Here is a 21,454-nt window from a genome sequence, read left to right on the forward strand (position 1 = left end):
TGGCAGGTGTGAAATACCCAAATTTTTGAGGTGAATGAATAAATGCTGCAGACATCAGTCAGTTTTTTTTTTCAATGTTTTTCCTTGTCCTCTTCCCCTAGATAATGCTCTCAGAGTGTCCGTGGAAAGAGTACAAGTCCGACTCAGGCAAGGTCTACTTCCACAACAGTCAGACCAAGGAGTCCCGCTGGACAATTCCGAAGGAGCTGGAAGAACTCAAAGGTATGACTGGAATGGGAATAACAAGGTGGACCATGAAAGCAAAAGAATATTAAGCAGATTTCATTGATAGAGGGAGAGAAATTGAAGAAAATTCACACCTCAAGGTGGACCTTGTTTTGGATGCAGACTTTCATCACATGTGGAGAGTGTTTGCCAACTCTTTTGGCTTCAAAGTTCTGGCTATGCCTGTGTAAATTTGATTATCTGTCATCAAGTTGTGATTCTGTTTGAAGTTTTTAAGTTTTTCAAGTCGTATTGAAAATTAGGGTTTCTCCACTGTGAGTGTGAGTTGATGATAATTTCTATGAAACATAATTTCTTCATTAATTTCAAATGTCAAATTTGGTGTTAACCATGATGGTGAAAATTCTGTTGTACCCCCTTCCCCATGGTTTATTGGAAGTAGACATCATCTGGAATGAGGACAAGTAAGATTCTTGATGAATAAAACCTCTGAAGAAGTCAAAACTAACAATTGAGGTACAACAACAACAACAACAACAACAACAACAACAACAACAACAACAACAACAACAACAACAACAACAACAACAACAACAACAACAACAACAACAACAACAACAACAACAACAACAACAACAACAACAACAACAACAACAACAACAACAACAACAACAACAACAACAACAACAATCCTCTTTTCTTTTTCATGATGGCACATATTCACACTAGTCCCACATGCCTTTAGGAAGTTTGATATATTTTATTTTTCTTAATGAGTTCAATTAGAACACACAACCATGGGTACCAGAGACTAGAACTCACAGAGACTGTCAGATATCAGCGCTGTAGTTGTCAACATTTAAACCTCTTGACATATCTGAATTAGTGCATTATACGCTGAAGCAGAGTTTGAACCGAGCAATGTTTTATATCGAGATGAATAATGGCAGAAAATGAGACAGCAGTGTTAGTGATTTTCTATTTCATCCCATAAAATGTAAGGTTCTGTGAATAATTTCACGATCAGAATAAAAGTTAAAAAAAAAACAACAACAAAAATGATGAGACAGTTACATGTACGTGATTCATGTTTTGAATTTCATTCCCTTAATTGATTGTATTGATATTTGTTTATTTACTTCTAGCACAAATCGTGGAGAAGAACCTTGACAAGTGAGTAGCCCTAACACAAATCTGTGATTATATTACCTGGAAAGCTTTCTTGTATTACTCTGTTTCATAGCCAAATAATGATCACTTATGTTTTTAGAAGTGTACAGAATGCCATGTCTAATGGTAGACCGTAATAAAAAAAGTGAGAATTCTTTTCTGCTTGTTAGTTGGCTCATGTCATTGTTGGGTTGCTTTACACAGTTTGTATTTTACAATTTTAAGATTGGTATCTCTTTGCCTCTTTTTGTGTAGGAAGTTTTATGTCACTGCTCTTTTGCTTTGGTCGTATTTCTTTAAAGATGTCTCGATGTGTTGAATGTGGGACATTACAATGTAGATCATCTGTCCATCTTCACTCAGTTTTTGCACGTAAGTTTTGGGCTGAGACATTTTGTGCAGTTCTCTAAGGACATTGTGCTCTCATAGTCACTTCAATCAAGAAATGTTTGTCGTGCGATTTTGCTCCTAGGGTAGTACCAGGGTCCCCCGATGACTCCGATGGTGGGGAGAAACCCCCCTCCGCCCAGTCTGGATCCGGAGGTGACCAGGAGCCAGTGGTAAAGCAGGAGGCACCGGAAGCCGCTGCCACCTCCCAGGCAACCACCACTGCAGCACCGGCAGCCACCACCCAGCAGCCTGAGGTCACCGCCCAGCAGCAGACTCCGGCCGCGGCGGCGGTGCCGCAACCGGCAGCAGCCATTGCCGGAGGGGTGGATCCCAAGGGCGGGGCTGCTGCCATGGCGGCGGCGGCAGCTGCGGCGGCAGCAGCAGCAGCTACAGCTACTATGGGGATTCCCATGCCCGGTGGTGTGCCCCCGGGGGTTCTACCCTTCATGGCTGCCCAGGTTATGCCTGTGGTCAAAACAGAGGATGATACGGGAAGGTTTGTATGACGTATACAAGTTTCTTCAATGTTTTGTTTTGTATTTCTCTGCTTTCGCTTAACCAAAACACAAAAAATCATGAGTCTTTCAGTTGCATTTTAATGCTTGTTTGCATGTCTGTGGCATTTTAGTGCCATATTGTAAGTTAGCGTACAGTACAATATTATCATTTTGTAGTGCATATGGTTAAAAGTCGACCACCATTGATACATTAGGTATATGATTTGGTGCATATCCATGAAATGATTGATATATTATCACCTCCAATTAAAAGCTCTAGCATTGTTTACTTTAAATATATATATTTGAATGAAATGTTCGTCCTACATGGCTAGGTACATAAATTCTTGAATACGCATGGATGAGTGTGGTATGGAGAAATATGAAATCGTGCAAACTTAACTGGAAAGGTGATAGAAATTCAGAGCAAGGTCTTGCAACAAGACCTCCAGCAAGGAATCATATTTTATTATCTTTGGTCATAGAATGGGCTGGCATTTCTGTGTTGCAATTAAGAAGGGCAGGTAGAATGTCATATCATTAAATCATGTTTATCCACAGCGGGAGTGCCGCGGGATCGCGGCCCGACACGCCAGAGCCGAAAGAGTTTGTGTACACCACAAAGGAGGAAGCAAAGGAAGCATTCAAACATCTACTCAGGGAAAAGGTGAAGTTTGATTCGTTCTAGTGAACTTATCCTTGTAGTACTGATTCGTCTTTGTTGCCATTGTTGATACATGGAGAAGGAAGCATTTGAGGTTATGTTCATTGTCAAATTAAAGGACAAGTTCACCTTCATATACATTTGAATTAGCCCGTTGAGGACGGACTGATTTTGCTACAACACGCATTTCCCATAGACGCTTGCCAGAGTATACTCAGGACTCGTCCTCAAGAGGTTAAGAGAATGCAGCAATATTAAAGTGAAAACAAAGTTCTGGTAAGGGCCTGAGAACCCGTCTGGCACCATTTCATATTTGCTTGCCATATATTGAAAGAGTCTACAAAGAAACTTACCTGGCTGACGCGGTTTGCCGGAATGATGAGTCGTTTTGGAGTATTTTGAGAAAAATAATATAAGTCGGTAGACCGACTTTTATTCCAGAAGGCTCCAGACTAACTCGGTCTCAGGGAAAACTCGACCCTATTTCAGACAATTTACACACAGTTCGTGATCGCCATGTTCATCAGTACACTATACTACGGGTACCAAACGAGGCCTTGATGAGCAGACAGGAAAGTGCGTGCTAATCCTGTACAAAACAAATGGACAGCGCGCAGTCCTCAAGCCTACTAGTATACGCACATCACCTCAGTTGCTGAGACGCGCGGTCTTTGAAGTTTTTGTTGTTGTCTATCAAGTGTCTTTGATTGTTTTTAGTGGTGCTTGAGAGGTGCACACTTATTTTGCATGCGCGCCAAAGAGGTTTTTGATGCGCGCGTTGTAACAACTCGGACCATTACTGCGAGTAGCCAGAACGCTACAATGTAGTTTATACAGGCCGCTCCCATATGCATAGTACAGCGCTGTGCAATCCAATGGGACAATCAATACAACTCATCCCGCCGTCAAGCAAAGCGAGGCCGAGTTATCCCCGAGTCCGAGTCTAGCCTGACCCCGTTCGGGTAAGTTCTGAGACTGAACGTTTTGGGTTAATATTTCCCATTTTCGTCGTTACCAATCGAATATCTTGTTATTACAGCGCTATTCCGCACATTTCGTAGGCATACGTTCACATTTTGGAGCAAAATTTGACAACTTTCGCAGGCGTACCAGAACTTTGTGTGGGCTTTAAAAGAACACATCATTTTGAGTGTGTTTGCATACCTTTATATTTACATGAGACTGATCCTCATGATTCAAATCTGATAAGGATTTGATTCATTTAGAAATGTCATGTATGTGCAATGTATTAAAAAGTGAAAACAAATATAATACAAGGAGGTAATTTGGGTCGTCGGCTTATGTGCGATAAAAGCAGACAAACAAAAAAGTAGCATTTACTGTTTCAGAGATTAAATTTATGTCTGTATTTATACTGCACTGTAAAACCAGAAATGTTCACATGCATTTTAATATTGCAATTTTACAAGAGCCAAGATTCATGAAATTAAAATGTACACGAAAATTCTTGTCTGCACTATATGCATTAAATGCCGGTGGCAGTTTGTGAAAAATTTCATGCCACAAAAAAGTTGCCAGCTCCAGTTCGAGAAAATATCATGCCTCAAATATTACTTGCTTTACAGTACTTTGCTTTATGGTGACTTTGCGTACATATATTTTGCGGGAATAGAATATTGTGCAACATGATTTTTTTTTTTTCCTCGACGTTAGAATTAAAGCGTTTGTTTGTTTGTTTGTTTTCTGTTTATAGAATGTTTCATCTACATCTAACTGGGACCAGGCCATGAGACTGATAGTCAATGATCCAAGATACAAGTGAGTTTTCCATGACTTTCAAATAGACATGCATGATTAGTTTCTTGCTTTTTGTGTTTCCATTGTGGCTTTTGTGTATTTTCTGGCCCCTCATTGAGGTGCCATGTTCAGAAAAGCTTGCGTACAGTTGATTGTGAAGTTTATGTGGAGTTTATGTGGACCTGTATTTGACTGGAGTGCCCTTTTATCTGTCAGTGATACAATGTGTACACAGAATAGTCATCTGTTTAGGGCATGCACATCTCACTTTGTCATAGTTACATTGACTCTATTCTTCTCATGATGAAGTAAGAGTTATTTGTTTAAATCTACATTCCGTCGGGTGAGAATGATAAGGGCGTTAAGTTGCCACTAAACCAGTAGTGTTCGAGACAACTTAACGCCCTTTTCATTCTCAACTGACGAATTTTCTTCAGTGTGTGGTTTGTTGTATTATTATTTTTTTTTTTATGCCTCCGCCACGAAGTGGTGCCGGAGGCATTATGTTTTCGGGTTGTCCGTCCGTCCGTCCGTCCGTCCGTCCGTCCGTCCGTCCTTCCGTCCGTCCGTCCGTCCGTCCGTCCTTCCGTCAGTCCGTCCGTAATGAATTTTGTGGACAAGGTAACTATCAAAACCTGTTGAGGTATCCTAATGAAACTTGGCATGTGTGTGTATTAGGGGGTGAAGTTGTGCCTATCAACTTTTGGGTGCACATGTTCAAGGTCAAAGGTCAAAAGGTCAAGGTCAAATACATAAAATTTCACTATTTCCACCATATCTATTGAATGCCTGAAGATATTTTCTTGAAACTTAGTGTATACATGTATTACCCAATTGAGATTCTCTGGTGAAAGATTGCGTCATGAGGTCAAAGGTCAAAGGTCAAAAGGTCAGGGTCAAATACATGAAATTTCACTATTTTCGCCATATCTATTGAATGCCTGAAGATATTTTCTTGAAACTTAGTGTATACATGTATTACCCAATTAAGATTCTCTGGTGAAAGTTTGGGTCATGAGGTCAAAGGTCAAAAGGTCAAGTAAAAATATCAAAACTTCTTTTTTTTTCTCCGTGCCTTGGAAAATTGTTCAAGGTATCTTCATGGAACATAGTATATACATGTACTGACTGGAAGTGATTATCTAGAGAATGTAGGGTTCATGGGGTCAAAGGTCAGGGGTCAAAGGTCTAGTGCAACACTTCAAAATTTTACTATTTCCCTCATATTTATGCAATGCCAGCAGGGTTATTATTTTTTTACACTTGGTGTATGCATGTGTAACGTAATAGAAATTCTCTGGAAAGTTTTTTTTTCTTCTTTTTTTGCCTCAAAGGTCAAAAGGTCAAAGATCAAGTGAAAGTGCTGAACTAACTTTTTCCTCCATATCTCGTAGTGGCTCAAGTTATCTTGAAACTTAGTACATATTATGCATGTTCTACCTGAAAGTGATTATCTTATGAATTTTAGGGTCAAGGGCCAGATGAAAATGGTAACAATTTACTATTCAATTCAGAAATTGCACTTTTTCTCCACACCTGTACCTTGAAAATTACTCAATGCCTAAATGTATGAATGGGTCAAAGTCAAGTTAAAGTCCTTAAATCCCTAGATACATGCTCTCCTATTCATCCAATTAATTCATCCAAATCCTAGGTCAAGGAAGGTGAACATTCAACACATTTGTGACAAACTTGTCATTTCAATATTTTGCCAATTTTGTGAAAATGTAATCACACATTGTCCACATGTACTATCTAGACCTATTGGGAAAATCATGCATTATGGCGGAGGCATACCAGTCGCCAAAGCGACATTTCTAGTTTAATTGAAGTAGGCCCTAAAGAAATGGACAAAAATTTTGATGCTAACCATACAAACCCAGTTGGCAGCAGTGAGAGAAAATTTTTATACCCCCGCCAAACGAAGTTTGAAGGGGGTATATAGGAATCAGCGGACGGTCGGGCGGTCGGTCAGGCGGTCGGTTGGGCGGTCGGTCGGGCGGTCGGTCCGTTGCAAATATTGCATCGCGAACTACTTCCTCAGTTTTCAACCGATTCCCATAAAACTTGGCACAGATGTGTGCCTTGGGTTGTAGATGTGCAAGACGTATTTTTTGACAGTACCCAAAAGTACGTTGCCATGGTAACGGCATATTATGGGCAAAAATGGGTACAAATCTTGTGTCGCAAACTCCTCCCACAGTTTTTGATCGATTTTTATGAAATTAGGTACAGATGTTCATCTGAATATGTTAATGTGCAAGACACATATTTCCGCAGTGGCAAAAAGTGCATTGCCATGGTAACGGCATGTTATTGGTAAAATATAGGGCAAAATGCTTCATGGCAAAACTGCTTCATCAGTGTTCTTCCAATTCTCATGGAATTCATATTGAATGTTTGTCTTAGGATATAGGTCAGCATGACACATTTCTTGACAGTGACAAAAAGTATGTTGCCATGGTAACAGCTCACATATTATGAGCCAAAATGATGGAAAATTTTGTGTTGCAAACTACTTCCTCAGTTTTTGCCCAATTTCCATGAAACTTGGTACAGATGTGTGCCTTTGGTTGTAGATGTGCAAGACGCATTTTTCGACAGTACCCGAAAGTACGCTGCCATGGTAACGGCATATTAATGGCAGAAGATCAAGGAAAGATCTTGCTGATTTAACTACTTCCTCAGTTTTTTGACCAAAGCTTATGAAATGTGGCACGCACCTTGATCTTGGTGGGAAGATGTGGAAGACATATTTTTCGGACGTGTCGGAAGCTGCGTTGCCATGGTAACGGCATATAAATGGCAGAAGATCAAGGAAAGATCTTGCGGATTGAACTACTTCCTCTGTATTCGACTGAAGCTTATGAAATGTGGCACACACATTGGTCTTGGTGGGAAGATGTGCCACATTTCATAAGCTTTTGTCAAAAACTGCTGTTATTGCATGTATTCTGTTTTTGAAATAAGTTATCTCAGTGTGTGTTATGCCATGTCATATACTGTCTTCAATGCATGTTTTCACCAAGTGCTGTAATTTCCTTGGGTAAGACTGTAGTCACGGAGCGGGGGTATTAATCACCTTCAGTGATATTTCTAGTTCATATTGGAGTTAGTGCTGAAATTCTTCTTTTATGATATTTGTATATTTTTTTAGGTGTGTGTGTGCTTGATTATGTGTGTGTTTGTTTGAGGGGGATAAAAGGACATATTTGATATATCCATATATTCCTTGCATTGCATTTTACCTAATTTGTGAATGCTGAGGAGTTTTCTTGAGAGCAGCAGTGTGCAGATTCACTTCTGAATCTTGTGTTTCCCGAAGATCTTGAATGAGGGGAAATAGGTGTGCCATGTGAGATGTATTTTCTGCAGTGCTACCCAACTTTGGGTCAATTTTTTCAGTTGAAATCTATGTGTGAGGGCAGCATCTTTTTTGTAAACTGTTATTTCTGCATCTATTTCAGAGCCCTCACCAAGCTGAGTGAAAAGAAACAAGTCTTTAACAACTGGAAAGTGCAGAGAGCAAAGGAGGAAAAGGTAACCATACTTATTTTTTTTATATTTGAGTCCACACAGTCTTCTTTTGCCTTTAATTATCGAGTTTTGTCTTTTTGATACTCTCATCTTCAATGGGATTGTATGCACACCCTTAAGAGAACCAAACAGAAACATACTATGTCCAAACCTATTGATAGCCATGTAAGTTTTACCTGTGAACAATATGGACTTCCCCCTTGACCTTGATTACTTGCTGATTGAAAGGACTGGCATGGCGGCGGAGTGAGTGTGTGTGAGAGAGGAGTGTGAAAAGGTGTTGATCACTGCCCTTTTCCTTGGCAGAAGAGAATCGCTTTTGGTAATTCAAGTGTTGGTAAGGATATCTTGCGTCAACTGCAATCATGTCTGGACCATTTTGGACCTATGTGAGTTCTGACTGCTAATCCATCAAAGTTTGTTCCTGCTCTGGTTAGGACTTCAGTGGTGCAGTCCTGCGTGCACAATTTGATGTTGGAGTTTGCCATACAGCACCTGTACATCATGGATTAACTGTTTATCACTTCATATTGTCACTGGATGCCACGTTGTATCGCCATGGGATATGATTCATCTATTTCAACACACTCATAAGCCTCTGAGTTTCTGCCAGTTTTCTGTTTTCAACTTGTTCTATCTGTTCGTCCTCATCATGTGCCGACTGCATCTAGGTTACTCTGCGTATGTGGTGTTTGCTCCATTTTTTACCTCCTGATACTGCTCTGCAGTGTTCCAGTAGTATTTGCGCATTACGTAACACTTAAACACCTGATCATAATGCCCAAACCCAACCTGAGATCAAGGCCAACACTAGCCACACCATCTGACATTCCAGAGTTGGCATCAAAACAAGCCCTTTCAGCAGATTCTGCAATCAACGTGTCCATGGAGACACCTCACAATGCACCTAGCCCTGTGCCCCTAACAACTCCCACAACGGCTCAAAGCGATTATCTGCCACAAAATACCGATCCTCTGAAATACATTGACCGTATCGTTGAGTCTGCTGTAGAGAGAGCAATTGGAAACGTTATGAAAAAGCATGAAATCAATCTTTCACATGTATCCAGCATGATCAAAGAGCAGCTAAGCTCGCATGCATGACTTAGAAGTCTCAGTGGACGCCAAGCTTCATGAAGTTTGCGTGGTATCCGATTTGGTCAAGCGGACCAGAGAGGATCTCGAGCATGTATGCCGCAATGTCCACAAGATGGGACAATGCTCACGCAGGAATAACATTTGCTTGCTTGGCATTAAAGAGTCTCCAAATGAGAGTACAGATACCATTGTCATCGATATCACACTAGCCAACATCGACAGATCTTATCACGTTTTACGCAAAGGGGATCAGGATGCGCACGCACATAGTGGTCGATTGTATGCTGACACCTCGCGCTGAACTACTGCACGCCCCATGCAATTGTCTTGACGTTTACTTCACATAAATGCAAGCAAGCAATGATGAAAAACTTATCAAAAAATTAACAATGTACAGTTCTGTCATTATTTGAAAAGTGTTGATAAGCATTTTAATTCATCTGATCCTATTGGTTGTTATGGGTTTGTATTGAAATTCAGATATTTGTATCACAGATATTTTTCTTTGCGTGAAATTAAAGTAAGAAATAGTAAAAGTAAATCATGGATTGTAAAGATTTATTGAAAGAATGGTAAATAAAAAATGGAGAATACATAAATATTTGAATAATCCTACTGAATGATGTTGTGAAAGGAGTGATTCATATAATCTGTTCACCTCTGTGTTATATATTTAATTTATGCATTTTGTATGCCGTATTTCCGGATCAATTGAAGATTGCAAAGGTAATTCGTGTTTTTTTTTTTTAAAGTGGTGATATTTCTAATTTGATGAATTGCTGTTCGATATATGTTTGGCCATTTTTTTTTTCTATACTATTGGTTTGTTTCTTGATTTAAGCTATGCTTTTGACCCTTTTGGTCATTTAATTTTGTTGAATGAATTAAAAAAAATATGGTGTTCACAGTGTTTTACTAAGATTTCTTCAGAAATTATTTGAACATTTTCAGTTTGAAATGATTGACAATTATAAGTCTTTGTATAAACATATTTGATGTGGAGTGTCCCAGGGCTTCATTCTCACTCCATTGTTATTGTGGATTTATATTAATGATATAGTTAATTCAAGTACAATTTTGCAATTTATTTTATTTGCCGATGACACTGGTATATTCATGTCACACAATGATTTCAGTAACTGAATGAATTCATTTAATTATGAACTTGTTCATTTGAGTAATTGCTTGATTTATATGATAGATTCATGTCAAATACCGGTATCAGTAAAACTCAGTTTGTGGTATTTAGTGAGGGGAACTTTGATGAAAATGCTGTTTTATATCTATATGGTCAGAAATTTTCTTGTTTGTCTCATGTAAAATTTTAGGAGTAAACAGGATTTTTGTATTGATGACAAGCTTTCATGGCATGAGCACATTGATCTGATTACGTTATACAAGTGTACCATGCCTTTAATAGTAGTTTCTCTTATGATTATTGTAGTGCTGCCTGGCTTACATGAGGTCAGCAATTTACAAGGCTTATTGCTCTTCCCTGTTGACTCTCATTCACATGAATTTATGCAGCAGTTTTGTTCTTCTTGTTGTTTTTGTTTGTTTGTTTGTTCGATTGTTTTGCATTTATGTGTGTGTTATCCTCTTCCCATTTAATCAGAACCAGTTCATACAATGTATGATTGTTATATTTTCTCTCCAGTTTAGTAGATTTCATTATTTATGAATAGTGTGTTGTATTTATGTTAAAGGCACATGGTCTCGGTGGTTTAATTGAATGCCTACGCTGGCGCATGGCGCATGTTTCCTATAGAGACCTACGCTATCGACTCCTCTTTAGCATTTACGCTTTGACCCATTTCCCCTAGTCCGAATAAGTCCGATCCACTGTAGTCAGTGGTCCGATCACAGTATGGCTCATGATTCGGCTGAGGGGGATGACAGCTTTAGCAAACTTCTTTTGTGATGTCATACTAAGAAACACATGCATGCACCCTGGCATTAACTGCAGACTGCTTGATGCACAGAGAAGACAACAAAGGCAACGTTACCTAGCAACATGTATGCGCTTTACTCTTGATGACAGCTCAATGTCGGCAATCTTCGTATCAATGCTATCGGTGATCGACAGTATCATCAACAGCGCTCCTGCACCCACCGGGACTATGCGCCTTTAAATAGTAAAATAAGCTTGAACTTGGACTTGAAATTGAACTTGATCCTAATGATTAGTTAATTTTGCTTCTCAACTTTTAATCATAATACTAGTCTTCTTCAAGACTTAGCCACCCGCAATCGTAGCACCCTTATTATGTGTTTATTGAAGAATGAAACCCATTTATGGGGCCCTTATGTGAAGCCATTCTGTGTTGATTTTTGTGTTCTTACCTGCAGGAGGAGCAGAGACTACGGGCTAAGAAGGCCAAGGAGGAACTCCAGGACTTCCTCCAGACTCACCCCAAGATGACCTCCACCACCAGATACAGGTGGGGAGCCAAAGTGCTTGGGGAATTCCTGACAGAGTGCACAAACCGAGTTCTCTTTGATTCAATCCATTTCGATTTGTTTTGCAATCCAGTTTGTCATTCAAAATGCTTTGTGTTGTAGAATTTATCTGCTGAAGGTATGTTTCATTGGCCATGTATTCAACATGTTAATTAGTAAGTACAATTTAAATCTCTGATGGCTGTGCAAAAGTGTGAGAGGTCTTTACTAGCAACATTATACCATTGACCACTGAGGTATTTGGTGTGCTGATCAATAATGATCAGTAATAATAAATGAAATAATAACTATGTGACTTATATTGCATCAAATCCACTGTGCAGAGTACTCAAGGTGCATACATACATACATTCATGGTTGGAGAACAATTATAAAAATGTCTAATAAGAGTAAAGTTTTGGTTTGACCATTGCTTTTGAGATAGATTGGGATGTACTGTACATTGTTATAGATTCATGTCACATGAAAGGTATGAAAGAGGATACCGTATTTGAGACTTACTCTGTCCTATCGAATCCATCTCCAACCGGCTCTGCCCAAATATAGGAAAGCGGATGCCATGTTTGAGGAGGAGGAGGTCTGGACGACGGTGCCCGAACGGGACCGGAAGGATCTCTACGAGGACGTCATCTTCTTCCTGGCCAAGAAGGAGAAGGAGGAGGCCAAGGTGCTGCGGAAGCGCAACATCGAGGCCATGAACAACATCCTGAACAGCATGCCCAACGTCACGTACCGCACCACGTGGTCGGAGTGCCAGCGCTACCTCGCCGAGAACCCCACGTTTGCGGACGACGACGAGCTTATGAGTGAGTCGGACTGTTGCGTTTTCTTCTTGATGTTCTTGATTTTCTTATTCCTTTTTTATTTCCTCTTTTGTGATCCTTCTCTTCTTGTTCTGGATGTTCTTAATCTCGTTCTTGTCTTAGTTCTTTTTCTTCTGCTTCTGTTTTCTCCTTCCCCTTCTTCTTTCTCTTCCTCTTCTTCTTCTTCTTAAATGCTCCTGTTCTAGTTCTGTCCTCTTTTCTCTTATCTTCCATCTTCTTATTCCTTCTTTTTGTGCTCTTGTCATATATGTAGTTTTTTCTTTGCTGTTTATTTCTTTTTTTTCTGCCTCCCCTTCTTTTTCTTCATTTTCTTCATGGTTGTAATGTTTCAGTTCCAGTTTTGTCCTTTTTTCCTCTCTTTTCTCTTATCATCAATCTTCTACTTCTTCTTCTTTTTATGTTTTCCCTCCTCATTCTTCTTTTTCATATTCTTTTCTTGCTCTTCCCCTTTCTCTTCTCTTTCTTCTCTCTCTCTGTGTTCTTAACGTCATCTTCTGTGTTCTTTTTCCTTTTCTTTTTCTTCTCCATTCTTTTATCTTTCATTTCTGTTCTTTCCTTCTTCTTGGTCTTCATCCTCTTCTTTATTCTTTTTTTTTTTGTTGTTGTCTGTATCATTCTTGGATTGAAATTTCACTGGTTTCATACCATCCTGCCTCCACCCCTCCCCCCTCCCCCCACCCCCAGGCATGGACAAGGAGGATGCCTTGATCTGCTTCGAGGAGCACATCCGTCAGATGGAGAAGGAGGAGGACGAGGAGCTGGAGCGCGCCAAGATGCTGAAGAAGAGACACTTCCGCAAATGTCGGGAGGCTTTCCTGGTAGGCTCTTACTATGAGTGCACTAACCTTTGCGTACCCCTGAACCTAACCATGCGCTTATCAGCAAATAGAACACCGTAAGAGTTGATTATGAACAAACGCACAAACCTGAGAATTACGAAGCAAACAAAACTCAAAATGCAGTGAGTTGATAATTAATGAGGGTCCTTTTGGTTTATCTTGTATGATTGATGCAGCAGAATGAGATACTGATATGTGTCATCAAAGAGGTAATCAAGATAACGTTCTTAGTCATTACCTAAGAGTAGAGTGTTTGTCCTCTAAGAAGAGCACCAGAGGGACTGGTACACATAGCTGCTTTGTTTAGAGAGATTCCTGAAGAGGCTTATTTCAACATGGGGGAAAATTACCCTACCTATTATTCTCCCTTGTATGTCATAAAAAATTAAACTGTCTATACAATATACTATAAGTGTTAAGGTCAATATAAACTTAAGGTGAAAGGAAGTCTCATTGAAATTTTATTTGTTGTTGTCCTTGAAAAGTGTCTGTCGGTTGCTTTATGATGAAGGAAAGTAACTGATATCAGTTTGTGAATTAATATTTACACTATCATGTTGCCCTGTGAGATGCTCTGTGAAGCTACAGTATTAGTAAGCTTAGTCCCGTAGCCTTCATCTCTCTTCCACCAGTCCCCCGGGCCTCTCCTACCGCTCTCCATGATATTATACAAGGGAGGATTACTACCATTAAAGGACAAGTTCACCTTCATAGACATGTGGGTTTAGTGAATGCAGCAATATTAGTAGAACACATCAGTGAGAGTTCGAGGAAAATCTGACAATCCATTCAAAAGTTATGAATTTTTGAAGTTTCTGCTCAGTCACGACTGGATAATAAGACTACTATGGCTTGTGATGTCACATGAGTACAACGATATAAAGAAAGAATAAAGAAAAATCAACATATTTCCATTTTTCTTGCATAACGAAAGAACACTCAACTTCTCTCTTTCAGAAGGCAGGGGGAATAATATTACCCTTAATGTACGTCAGTAAGAAGTCGAAGAAATATGCACTTTATTCAAAAAGTAAAGTTTTATGAACTTCTCTTTTTATTTTCCTTATATCGTTGTATGCATGTGACATCATACACTGTAGTAGTCTTCTCATCCAGCAGTGACTGCGCAGATACTTCAAGAATTCATAACTTTTGAACGGATTGTCTGATTTTCCTCAAAAGTTCACTGATGTGTTCTACTAATATTGCTGCATTCTCTCAATCCTTATGTATACGAAGGTGGACTTGTCCTTTAAGGTTCCCCCTACTCTTTCTCCTACCCCCCACAGGTCCTCCTGGATGAACTCCATGAGAGGGGTCAGCTACACTCCATGTCCCTCTGGATGGACCTCTACCCCATCATCAGCGCCGACCCCCGCTTCCACAACATGCTGGGCAACCCCGGCTCCACCCCGCTGGACCTCTTCAAGTTCTACGTGGAGGACCTCAAGGCCCGTTTCCATGACGAGAAGAAGATTGTCAAGGACATCCTCAGGGTATGTGTGGATGAAGAGTTAGATTTGTCTGCGTGGTGGAAGAGAAGATAGCCAGTGAATACTTCTGCATATTCAGTATTTAGAAATGATGCAGTAGACTTGCTTTTAGATATTTACTTTGAAAGGTTTTATACAGTCTTGCCATTGTGTTTTGCAGGAGTTGTTTTACAGTTGCTGTCAAATCTAAAAACTCCTGTGCATGTTCGATTCATATGCAAACTCATAGAAATAGTGCATTTTAGAAAGTGTTTCTGATAAGTGAGTCTGCACACTCTATGTTTTGTGGAGAGATGCACAGTGTGCTGCAAGGTCTCCACTGCAACATATTTTTCAGCCTTGCAACAGAAAACATCCACATTGCATTATTTGGGTGCTTGCAGCCATACCCACATTTTCCCTACGCCTTCCGTAAATTTTCCACATTTCTAAAGCAAGCATACGCGTATCATGCAGTTCACCTGCTCATTACTGAAATGTAAAGATGACTGTATTGTAACCAGTGGGGAATTCCCATTTACTCTACACATGTACTGGTATATTTCCTCCCTTCAAGGATAAGAACCTCACAGTGGAACTCAACACCACGTTCGAGGACTTCGCCAATACAATCAGCACAGACAAGAGAGCCACAACCCTGGATGCAGGAAACATCAAGATGGCCTTCAACAGCGTAAGACACGCCCCTTTCATCTCATTATTTGATTACCTCCGCCAAGGGAGGAGGTTATGTTTTTGTTATCGTTGGTTTGTTGTTTGTTTGTTTGTTTGTTTGTTTGTTTGTCCATGTGCAAAATAACTCAAGAAGTTTTCACGGATTTGGATGAAACTTGCAGGAAAGGTTTAAAATGGCACAAGGAACAGATAATTAGATTTTGGTAGTGATCCAGAAATTTTTATGGATTTGATGAAGGATTTTCAATATTTTGCTAGGTAGGGTCCATGAACTTGGGAGTTCAAGCTACACATTTTTTAGGTTTTCATGCGTGCACTAAGGTGCGTGCTCTAGTTTCTGCCGGGGCTAGCTGCGCCGCGCATCTGAGGGTTTATGACGGAACAAAGGCTTCTATATTGGGAAATCAGGCAATTTTTTTTTCAGTGGTTTGAAATCACTGATCTGGTGGCCATTTCGTGAAGCATTTTGGTCAAATATTTTTCTGACAAACTGTTACAAGCTACTGAAATCCTTGCATCTGATTGGCTGGGAGCAAATTTGTCCAACAAAGTTGTCGGACAAAATGCTTCATGAAATGCCCCCCCCCCCCCCCCCCCCCGAAGAGCAAGGTCACGGTGGAAAGTAGCTGCTTGGCGGAGGTCTGCACTCTCAGAGTGCTTTTCTAGTTTTGCTAATAAGAGCTTAGTAAATGAGCAAATGACACAAGTTTTATTAGCCTAGGCAACTCTTAACTCTTAGTGTGTAGAGGAAAGTAGATTATTTTTATTGCTTAAAGATTTTGTGAAGAAGCATTAATTTCAACACGGAAAAAGAAATTGCAAAGATTGTTTCAGTTTCAACAGAAATTCTATATGTCCTAGTTTATGTAGATGATTAGATTAAGAAACAAATTCCTAGAAATATTTGCAGAACATGTAGGTAGCAAATGACAGACATAGATGTGGGTATGTGGGAGTGGAGTTTCGTAGTAATCTATAGTTCTCATTAAGTCACTCAGAAGCTCAAGTCGTTATAGAATTGTCAAATTATACTTTTCTCATCTGGATTTTGATGTCTTTCATATGATCTCAAAGTACAGAAATAATTTGCCATAGACTCTTTGGATGTTTCTTCAAATGAGATTTTCCTGTATCTTGTGCGAGTAAGAAATGTAACTTTTGCTAGAATTACTAAACATGACTGTTCATTCCCTCCCCTTCCTTACGAACTCCTATTTCTGCCCGCGGACCATTTACTAGACTTCACCACTTCTCATGACTTGAGTTGTCATTGAGGTCATCTGTTCGATAAAATACAAACGTCTTGTCTGATGAAATAAGCTGTAGGTGTATTTCCTTTCTTTCTCCTCCATCTGTCCATCTATCTATCCCATCAGTTGATTGAGAAGGCAGAAGCGAGGGAGAAGGAGCGACAGAAGGAAGAAGCCCGCAAGCAGAGGAGGAAGGAGAGTGCCTTCAAGACGATGCTCAAACAGTCTGCCCCGCCCCTTGATGTCAACTCCATCTGGGATGATGTGAGTTCAATCTTCATTTTCTTCTTTCTTTTTCAATGATTAGGGACTCCTCCAATTTCTATCTTTATCTGGGGATTGTTGGGGGGGGGGGGTTTATCTTTGGAAATGTTAACTTTAGAAAGGGTTGTTGATTAAAAGTCAGTACCAAGTTCCTTCCTAATTTTATTTGTATGCTGATATGTGATATTTTCTGCTTTCCATCAAGTGAAATATGTCATTGCTGTTTGCTGATTGTGCTGTCTTGTCATGCAGTGTGCTGGTAATACTTGATCTAATAGTATGTAAATGACACCTACAGAAATTAAGAAATTGATCATGGTCAAGAAATTATATCAATAAAGGAAATAGTCCCAGTGTGTGCTACAGCAATAGATAGAAAAAAACACTAGGCTTACTACAGTTTAGGCCACTTATTTGCAAAATGATTGCATGCAAGTTGTGCAAACTGCCTAGTAAGTTTGTGCCGTGGCTGAGGAGTGCGTACGATTGTTCAATTTGTTGCCTTGTGTGGTAGCAACACAAACTTGTATTCATCATCTTGGGGAGCAGAGACAAAAGTTGTGTGAAATAAACAGCTTCAGGTGCAAGTCCAAAGCCAGCACCCTTTAAGATTCTGACTGTTGTGCCACTCTTTACTCCCCTCACAGGTCCGTGACCGCTTTGTCAATGACCACGCCTTCGACGGGATAACGGTGGAGTCAGAAAGGATTCGTCTGTTCAAGGAGCACATCACTTCTCTGGAGGTGAGGACCGTATGCAATATGCTCTTCCCTGGGATGGCAAGACCTCATTCTCAATAGGCATTTATTCGGAAATCTCCTCACTCAGTTTTGAATATCAGAAATACTGATTGAAATTTATAAAACAGAGCAATTAATAATGTAATCCAAAACAAGGTTTCAACATTTTTTGACATCGACATTGATATTATTTTGCAAAAATGTTGTGAGAATGAACAGCCCCTTTTGCTCTCCTGAAAATTCATGATTTTGAGACACAAGATTTTGTCATCTCAGGAATGTGCTGTGGTCTTCAGTTCATTGAAATTATATGGCGTATACAATACTTGTCACTTTTCTTAAGACTGACGGATGGAAATGATCAGGAATTGATGATTTCTTTGACTCTTTGCTACATTATTTACACAGAAGCAGGATGATATAAAAAGAATCAGCTAATTCTATTCTGATCATGTGTACAGAACATGTGCTGTGAAGCAGCTGAATGTAACTGGAGACATTTGAGGATTCGTTTGTGTCAGTTAATATATTTCTGTGTAAATTTATATCTGTGTCAGTTGAATGACCATTGTTGTCCGTTCTCATTCCCGATTGTGTAGGTGGCCTGTGCCCATCACCATGGCAAAATGACATCACGCAAACACTCCAAGAAGTCCAAGAAGCACCGCAGCAGGCGGTCACGGTCGCGCTCCAAATCGGTTTGTGAAAGATAATCCCTTATAATATAAGATACTGTGTACGCCGAATATTTTGCGAGGTTTTTATTTTCGCGAAATTCGCGAGTTCGGTGCTATTCGCGAAATTAAAGACACGCAAAAATATTGACTCTGATCCCGATGTGAATTTGACGTACGCATGTACACTTCTGCGTTCAGTATAGGACTCCACAATTGCGAATTTGACCGATCTCTCTATGAGATGTCAAAGAGCATGCAGTTCTAAGGGATATCAAAAGTTTATTCGATGAAAATTGGTTTTGAAATGGCTGAGATATCCAAAAACAAGGTGAAACAAAGAGATCCTAATAAAGTTTTGGCATGTCGCCTTTTATTATTAGCACTTTTTTTGATATCTCAGCCATTTGAAAACCAATTTCATCAAATATATGTTGAATCCTTCATAAAATTACATGCTCTTTCATATTTCATAAGAAGCTTTCCATTATCTCACTTAGGAATGTTCAAAACATGAATCCCCACCTCAACCAGTACTGTACAGTCCCTTTAAGTGTCAGATAATCAGTCAAGTGATGTCCTTTCCAAATCCTAGCTGTCTTACCCTAAAACTGAAGCCACCACGGCATGTCAAAGAAAAGGCTATCACATTTGATATATTGCTTTGGCTGCCATGTTTTTTGCTTCCCTGAACATTTGGCATTTTGTAAGTACGAGGTCTTGTCGCCCCAGAGACGATAACTCATCTTGATTGCACTTGATTGCAATGTATGTACAATGCTGGAGCAAATGATGGAGAATAATGTGTAGCCAAGTCAGGGATAAAAATTTCCTCACCCTGTTATTACCTCCGCCAAGGGAGGAGGTTATGTTTTCGTTACTGTTTTTTTTTTTTGTTCTTTAGTTAGTTAGTTAGTTTGTCCGTGTGCAAAATAACTCAAAAAGTAGTCAACGGATTGGGATGAAACTTGCACTAAAGGTTGAGAATGACACAAGTAACAAACGATTAACTTTTGGTAGTGATCCGAGAATTTTGGGGGAATTTATGAAGGATTTTTTTATATTTTGGCAGGTAGGGTCAATGAACTTGGGGGTTCAGGCTGTGCGTATTTGAGGTTTGCATGCGCGCACTAAAGCGCGTGCTCTAGTTTCTGCTAGGGCGAGGCGCGCCGTGCAGCTGAGGGTTTATGATGTAACAAAGGCTTCTATATTGGGAAATCGGGCGACTTTCAGCACACAATGCTATAAGTATGTATGGGTAGAAATCACTGATATCTCTGTGGAAGAACAAGATCAGTGGTGGAAATGAGCTGCATGCTTGGCGGAGGTCTGCGCTCTCAGAGTGCTTCTCTAGTTGTGATAATTTTTCTCTCCCATCTTTTCTTTCTTCCAGTCTGACTCTGATGACGACAGAGAGCAAGAAGAAAGGGAAAGGGAGAAGGAGCGGGAGCGCGAGAGGGAAAAAGAGCGGGAGCGAGAGCGGGAAAGGGAACGCGAACGTGACCGGGACAGGGAACGGGACAGGGACAGGGACCGCGACCGAGATCGCGAGAGGGAGCGGGATCGGGATCGGGACCGGGACCGAGATCGAGATCGGGATGGCCACAAGTCCAGGTCGAAGAAGAAGAAGAGGTCGCACACCCCGTCGGAGTCGTCTGGTCATGAGTCAGGTGAGAGACGTGGTAGTGTGCAAATGATCCACAGGTCGGAGTGTGTCAGTGGGAATTGTGTGCAGACTAGATTCCATAGTTACCTCATACACATTTATCCTTCTGATGCACAAAAATATGCATGCATCATTTGTTTTATAGAACGGTGGACAGATCTTTGCATTGCTCATGACCAATGAGATCGCAAGATTTTCTCAACCTGTTTTATAAGGACTACTGATGACATTTTAACTCATCAAGTTCTCGAGATATTTGTCTGCATGAATAGTGCCCTGTACTCAGTAAAATTTTCAACTATGAATTTGGCTGCCTATCCTGTGTATTAGAAAGACTAGACTATAGTCATTAAATCTGCACAAAATCTGAAGAAAATATCAAACCTTGCCAATTTGAGACAGAAATATTAACTGAAATCTCCTGAATTTTGCTGCTGACGTAATGTTCAATTACAAATTTCTTTTCCTGCTTGAAGCATGTCATGTTACAGACAGCAATAGCCTTCTAGTGGTATGACTATTCAAGAACTCATAGGAGATAATAGAGATGATTTAATACTGGCTGTCACGAGTTTTGTATTACATGTAGCTGTCCAGTAGATTTGTTCACGCTTTCTCTGGTCTGTTGCCAGTGTATTGCTGTTCAGTTTGGAACAAATTTGTTGGATTGTAATGTTGCTGCTCTGTTCAGAGCAAACTTTTCGTGAGGGGCTCTTTGAAAAGATGAAGCAGAGTTATCTTATTTTTCATTATTTCTTTTTTTTTCTTTTTGCCAATCTGTTGCTCTAATGTCATCGCTTTTATAATTAAAACTTTTTTTTTTCCAATCCAAGGATTTCCCCTCTAAGAGTCTCCTTTAAATAAAATGTGTTGTGAAATCCTTCCCTGCAGATCACAGCAAGAGCAAGGCCAAAAAGCACAAGAAGAAGACAAAGAAGAAGCGAAAGAGGACGGTAGGTATCACACGTTTCTTGACTTTATCTTCACCTGTGTCATTCATGCCTTTTGAGCAACACACCGTATGACAATTCACTTGAGCGAGCAATGTTTCTTTCGTGTAAATCAGAATTCCTGCCTGGATATTTGCACAGTTACCGTGTAGAATCCGGCATTTCATGCTGTGTTGATTTCTGGTGGACAATTTTTAGAAATGACAGGTACCTCGAGAAAGAAGCTCCAGTGATAGAATTGGTTGCTGTGATATTTTGTGGTATGTTTAAACAGATGGTATAGTATTGCTTAAGATGAGTATTCAGCTTTTAACTTTTT

General features: G+C 40.0%; 1 protein-coding gene across 1 annotated transcript in view; it reads left to right on the forward strand.

The window, feature by feature from the left end:
* LOC140243872 (pre-mRNA-processing factor 40 homolog A-like) overlaps positions 1-21,454 on the forward strand; it is a 32,257-nt gene that overhangs the window by 7,440 nt on the left and 3,363 nt on the right. Inside the window, exons 8-23 of the mRNA XM_072323545.1 lie at positions 102-222; positions 1,332-1,359; positions 1,829-2,242; positions 2,805-2,910; positions 4,622-4,686; positions 8,133-8,205; positions 11,650-11,741; positions 12,307-12,566; positions 13,269-13,402; positions 14,713-14,919; positions 15,473-15,589; positions 16,968-17,105; positions 17,753-17,848; positions 18,445-18,543; positions 19,913-20,189; positions 21,077-21,138. Of these exons, the coding sequence (XP_072179646.1) occupies positions 102-222; positions 1,332-1,359; positions 1,829-2,242; positions 2,805-2,910; positions 4,622-4,686; positions 8,133-8,205; positions 11,650-11,741; positions 12,307-12,566; positions 13,269-13,402; positions 14,713-14,919; positions 15,473-15,589; positions 16,968-17,105; positions 17,753-17,848; positions 18,445-18,543; positions 19,913-20,189; positions 21,077-21,138 (2,289 nt within the window). The remainder of the gene's footprint in view (positions 1-101; positions 223-1,331; positions 1,360-1,828; positions 2,243-2,804; positions 2,911-4,621; positions 4,687-8,132; positions 8,206-11,649; positions 11,742-12,306; positions 12,567-13,268; positions 13,403-14,712; positions 14,920-15,472; positions 15,590-16,967; positions 17,106-17,752; positions 17,849-18,444; positions 18,544-19,912; positions 20,190-21,076; positions 21,139-21,454) is intronic.

The sequence above is a fragment of the Diadema setosum genome, chromosome 20 (assembly GCF_964275005.1).
Source record: "Diadema setosum chromosome 20, eeDiaSeto1, whole genome shotgun sequence".
Lineage (NCBI taxonomy): Eukaryota > Metazoa > Echinodermata > Echinoidea > Diadematoida > Diadematidae > Diadema > Diadema setosum.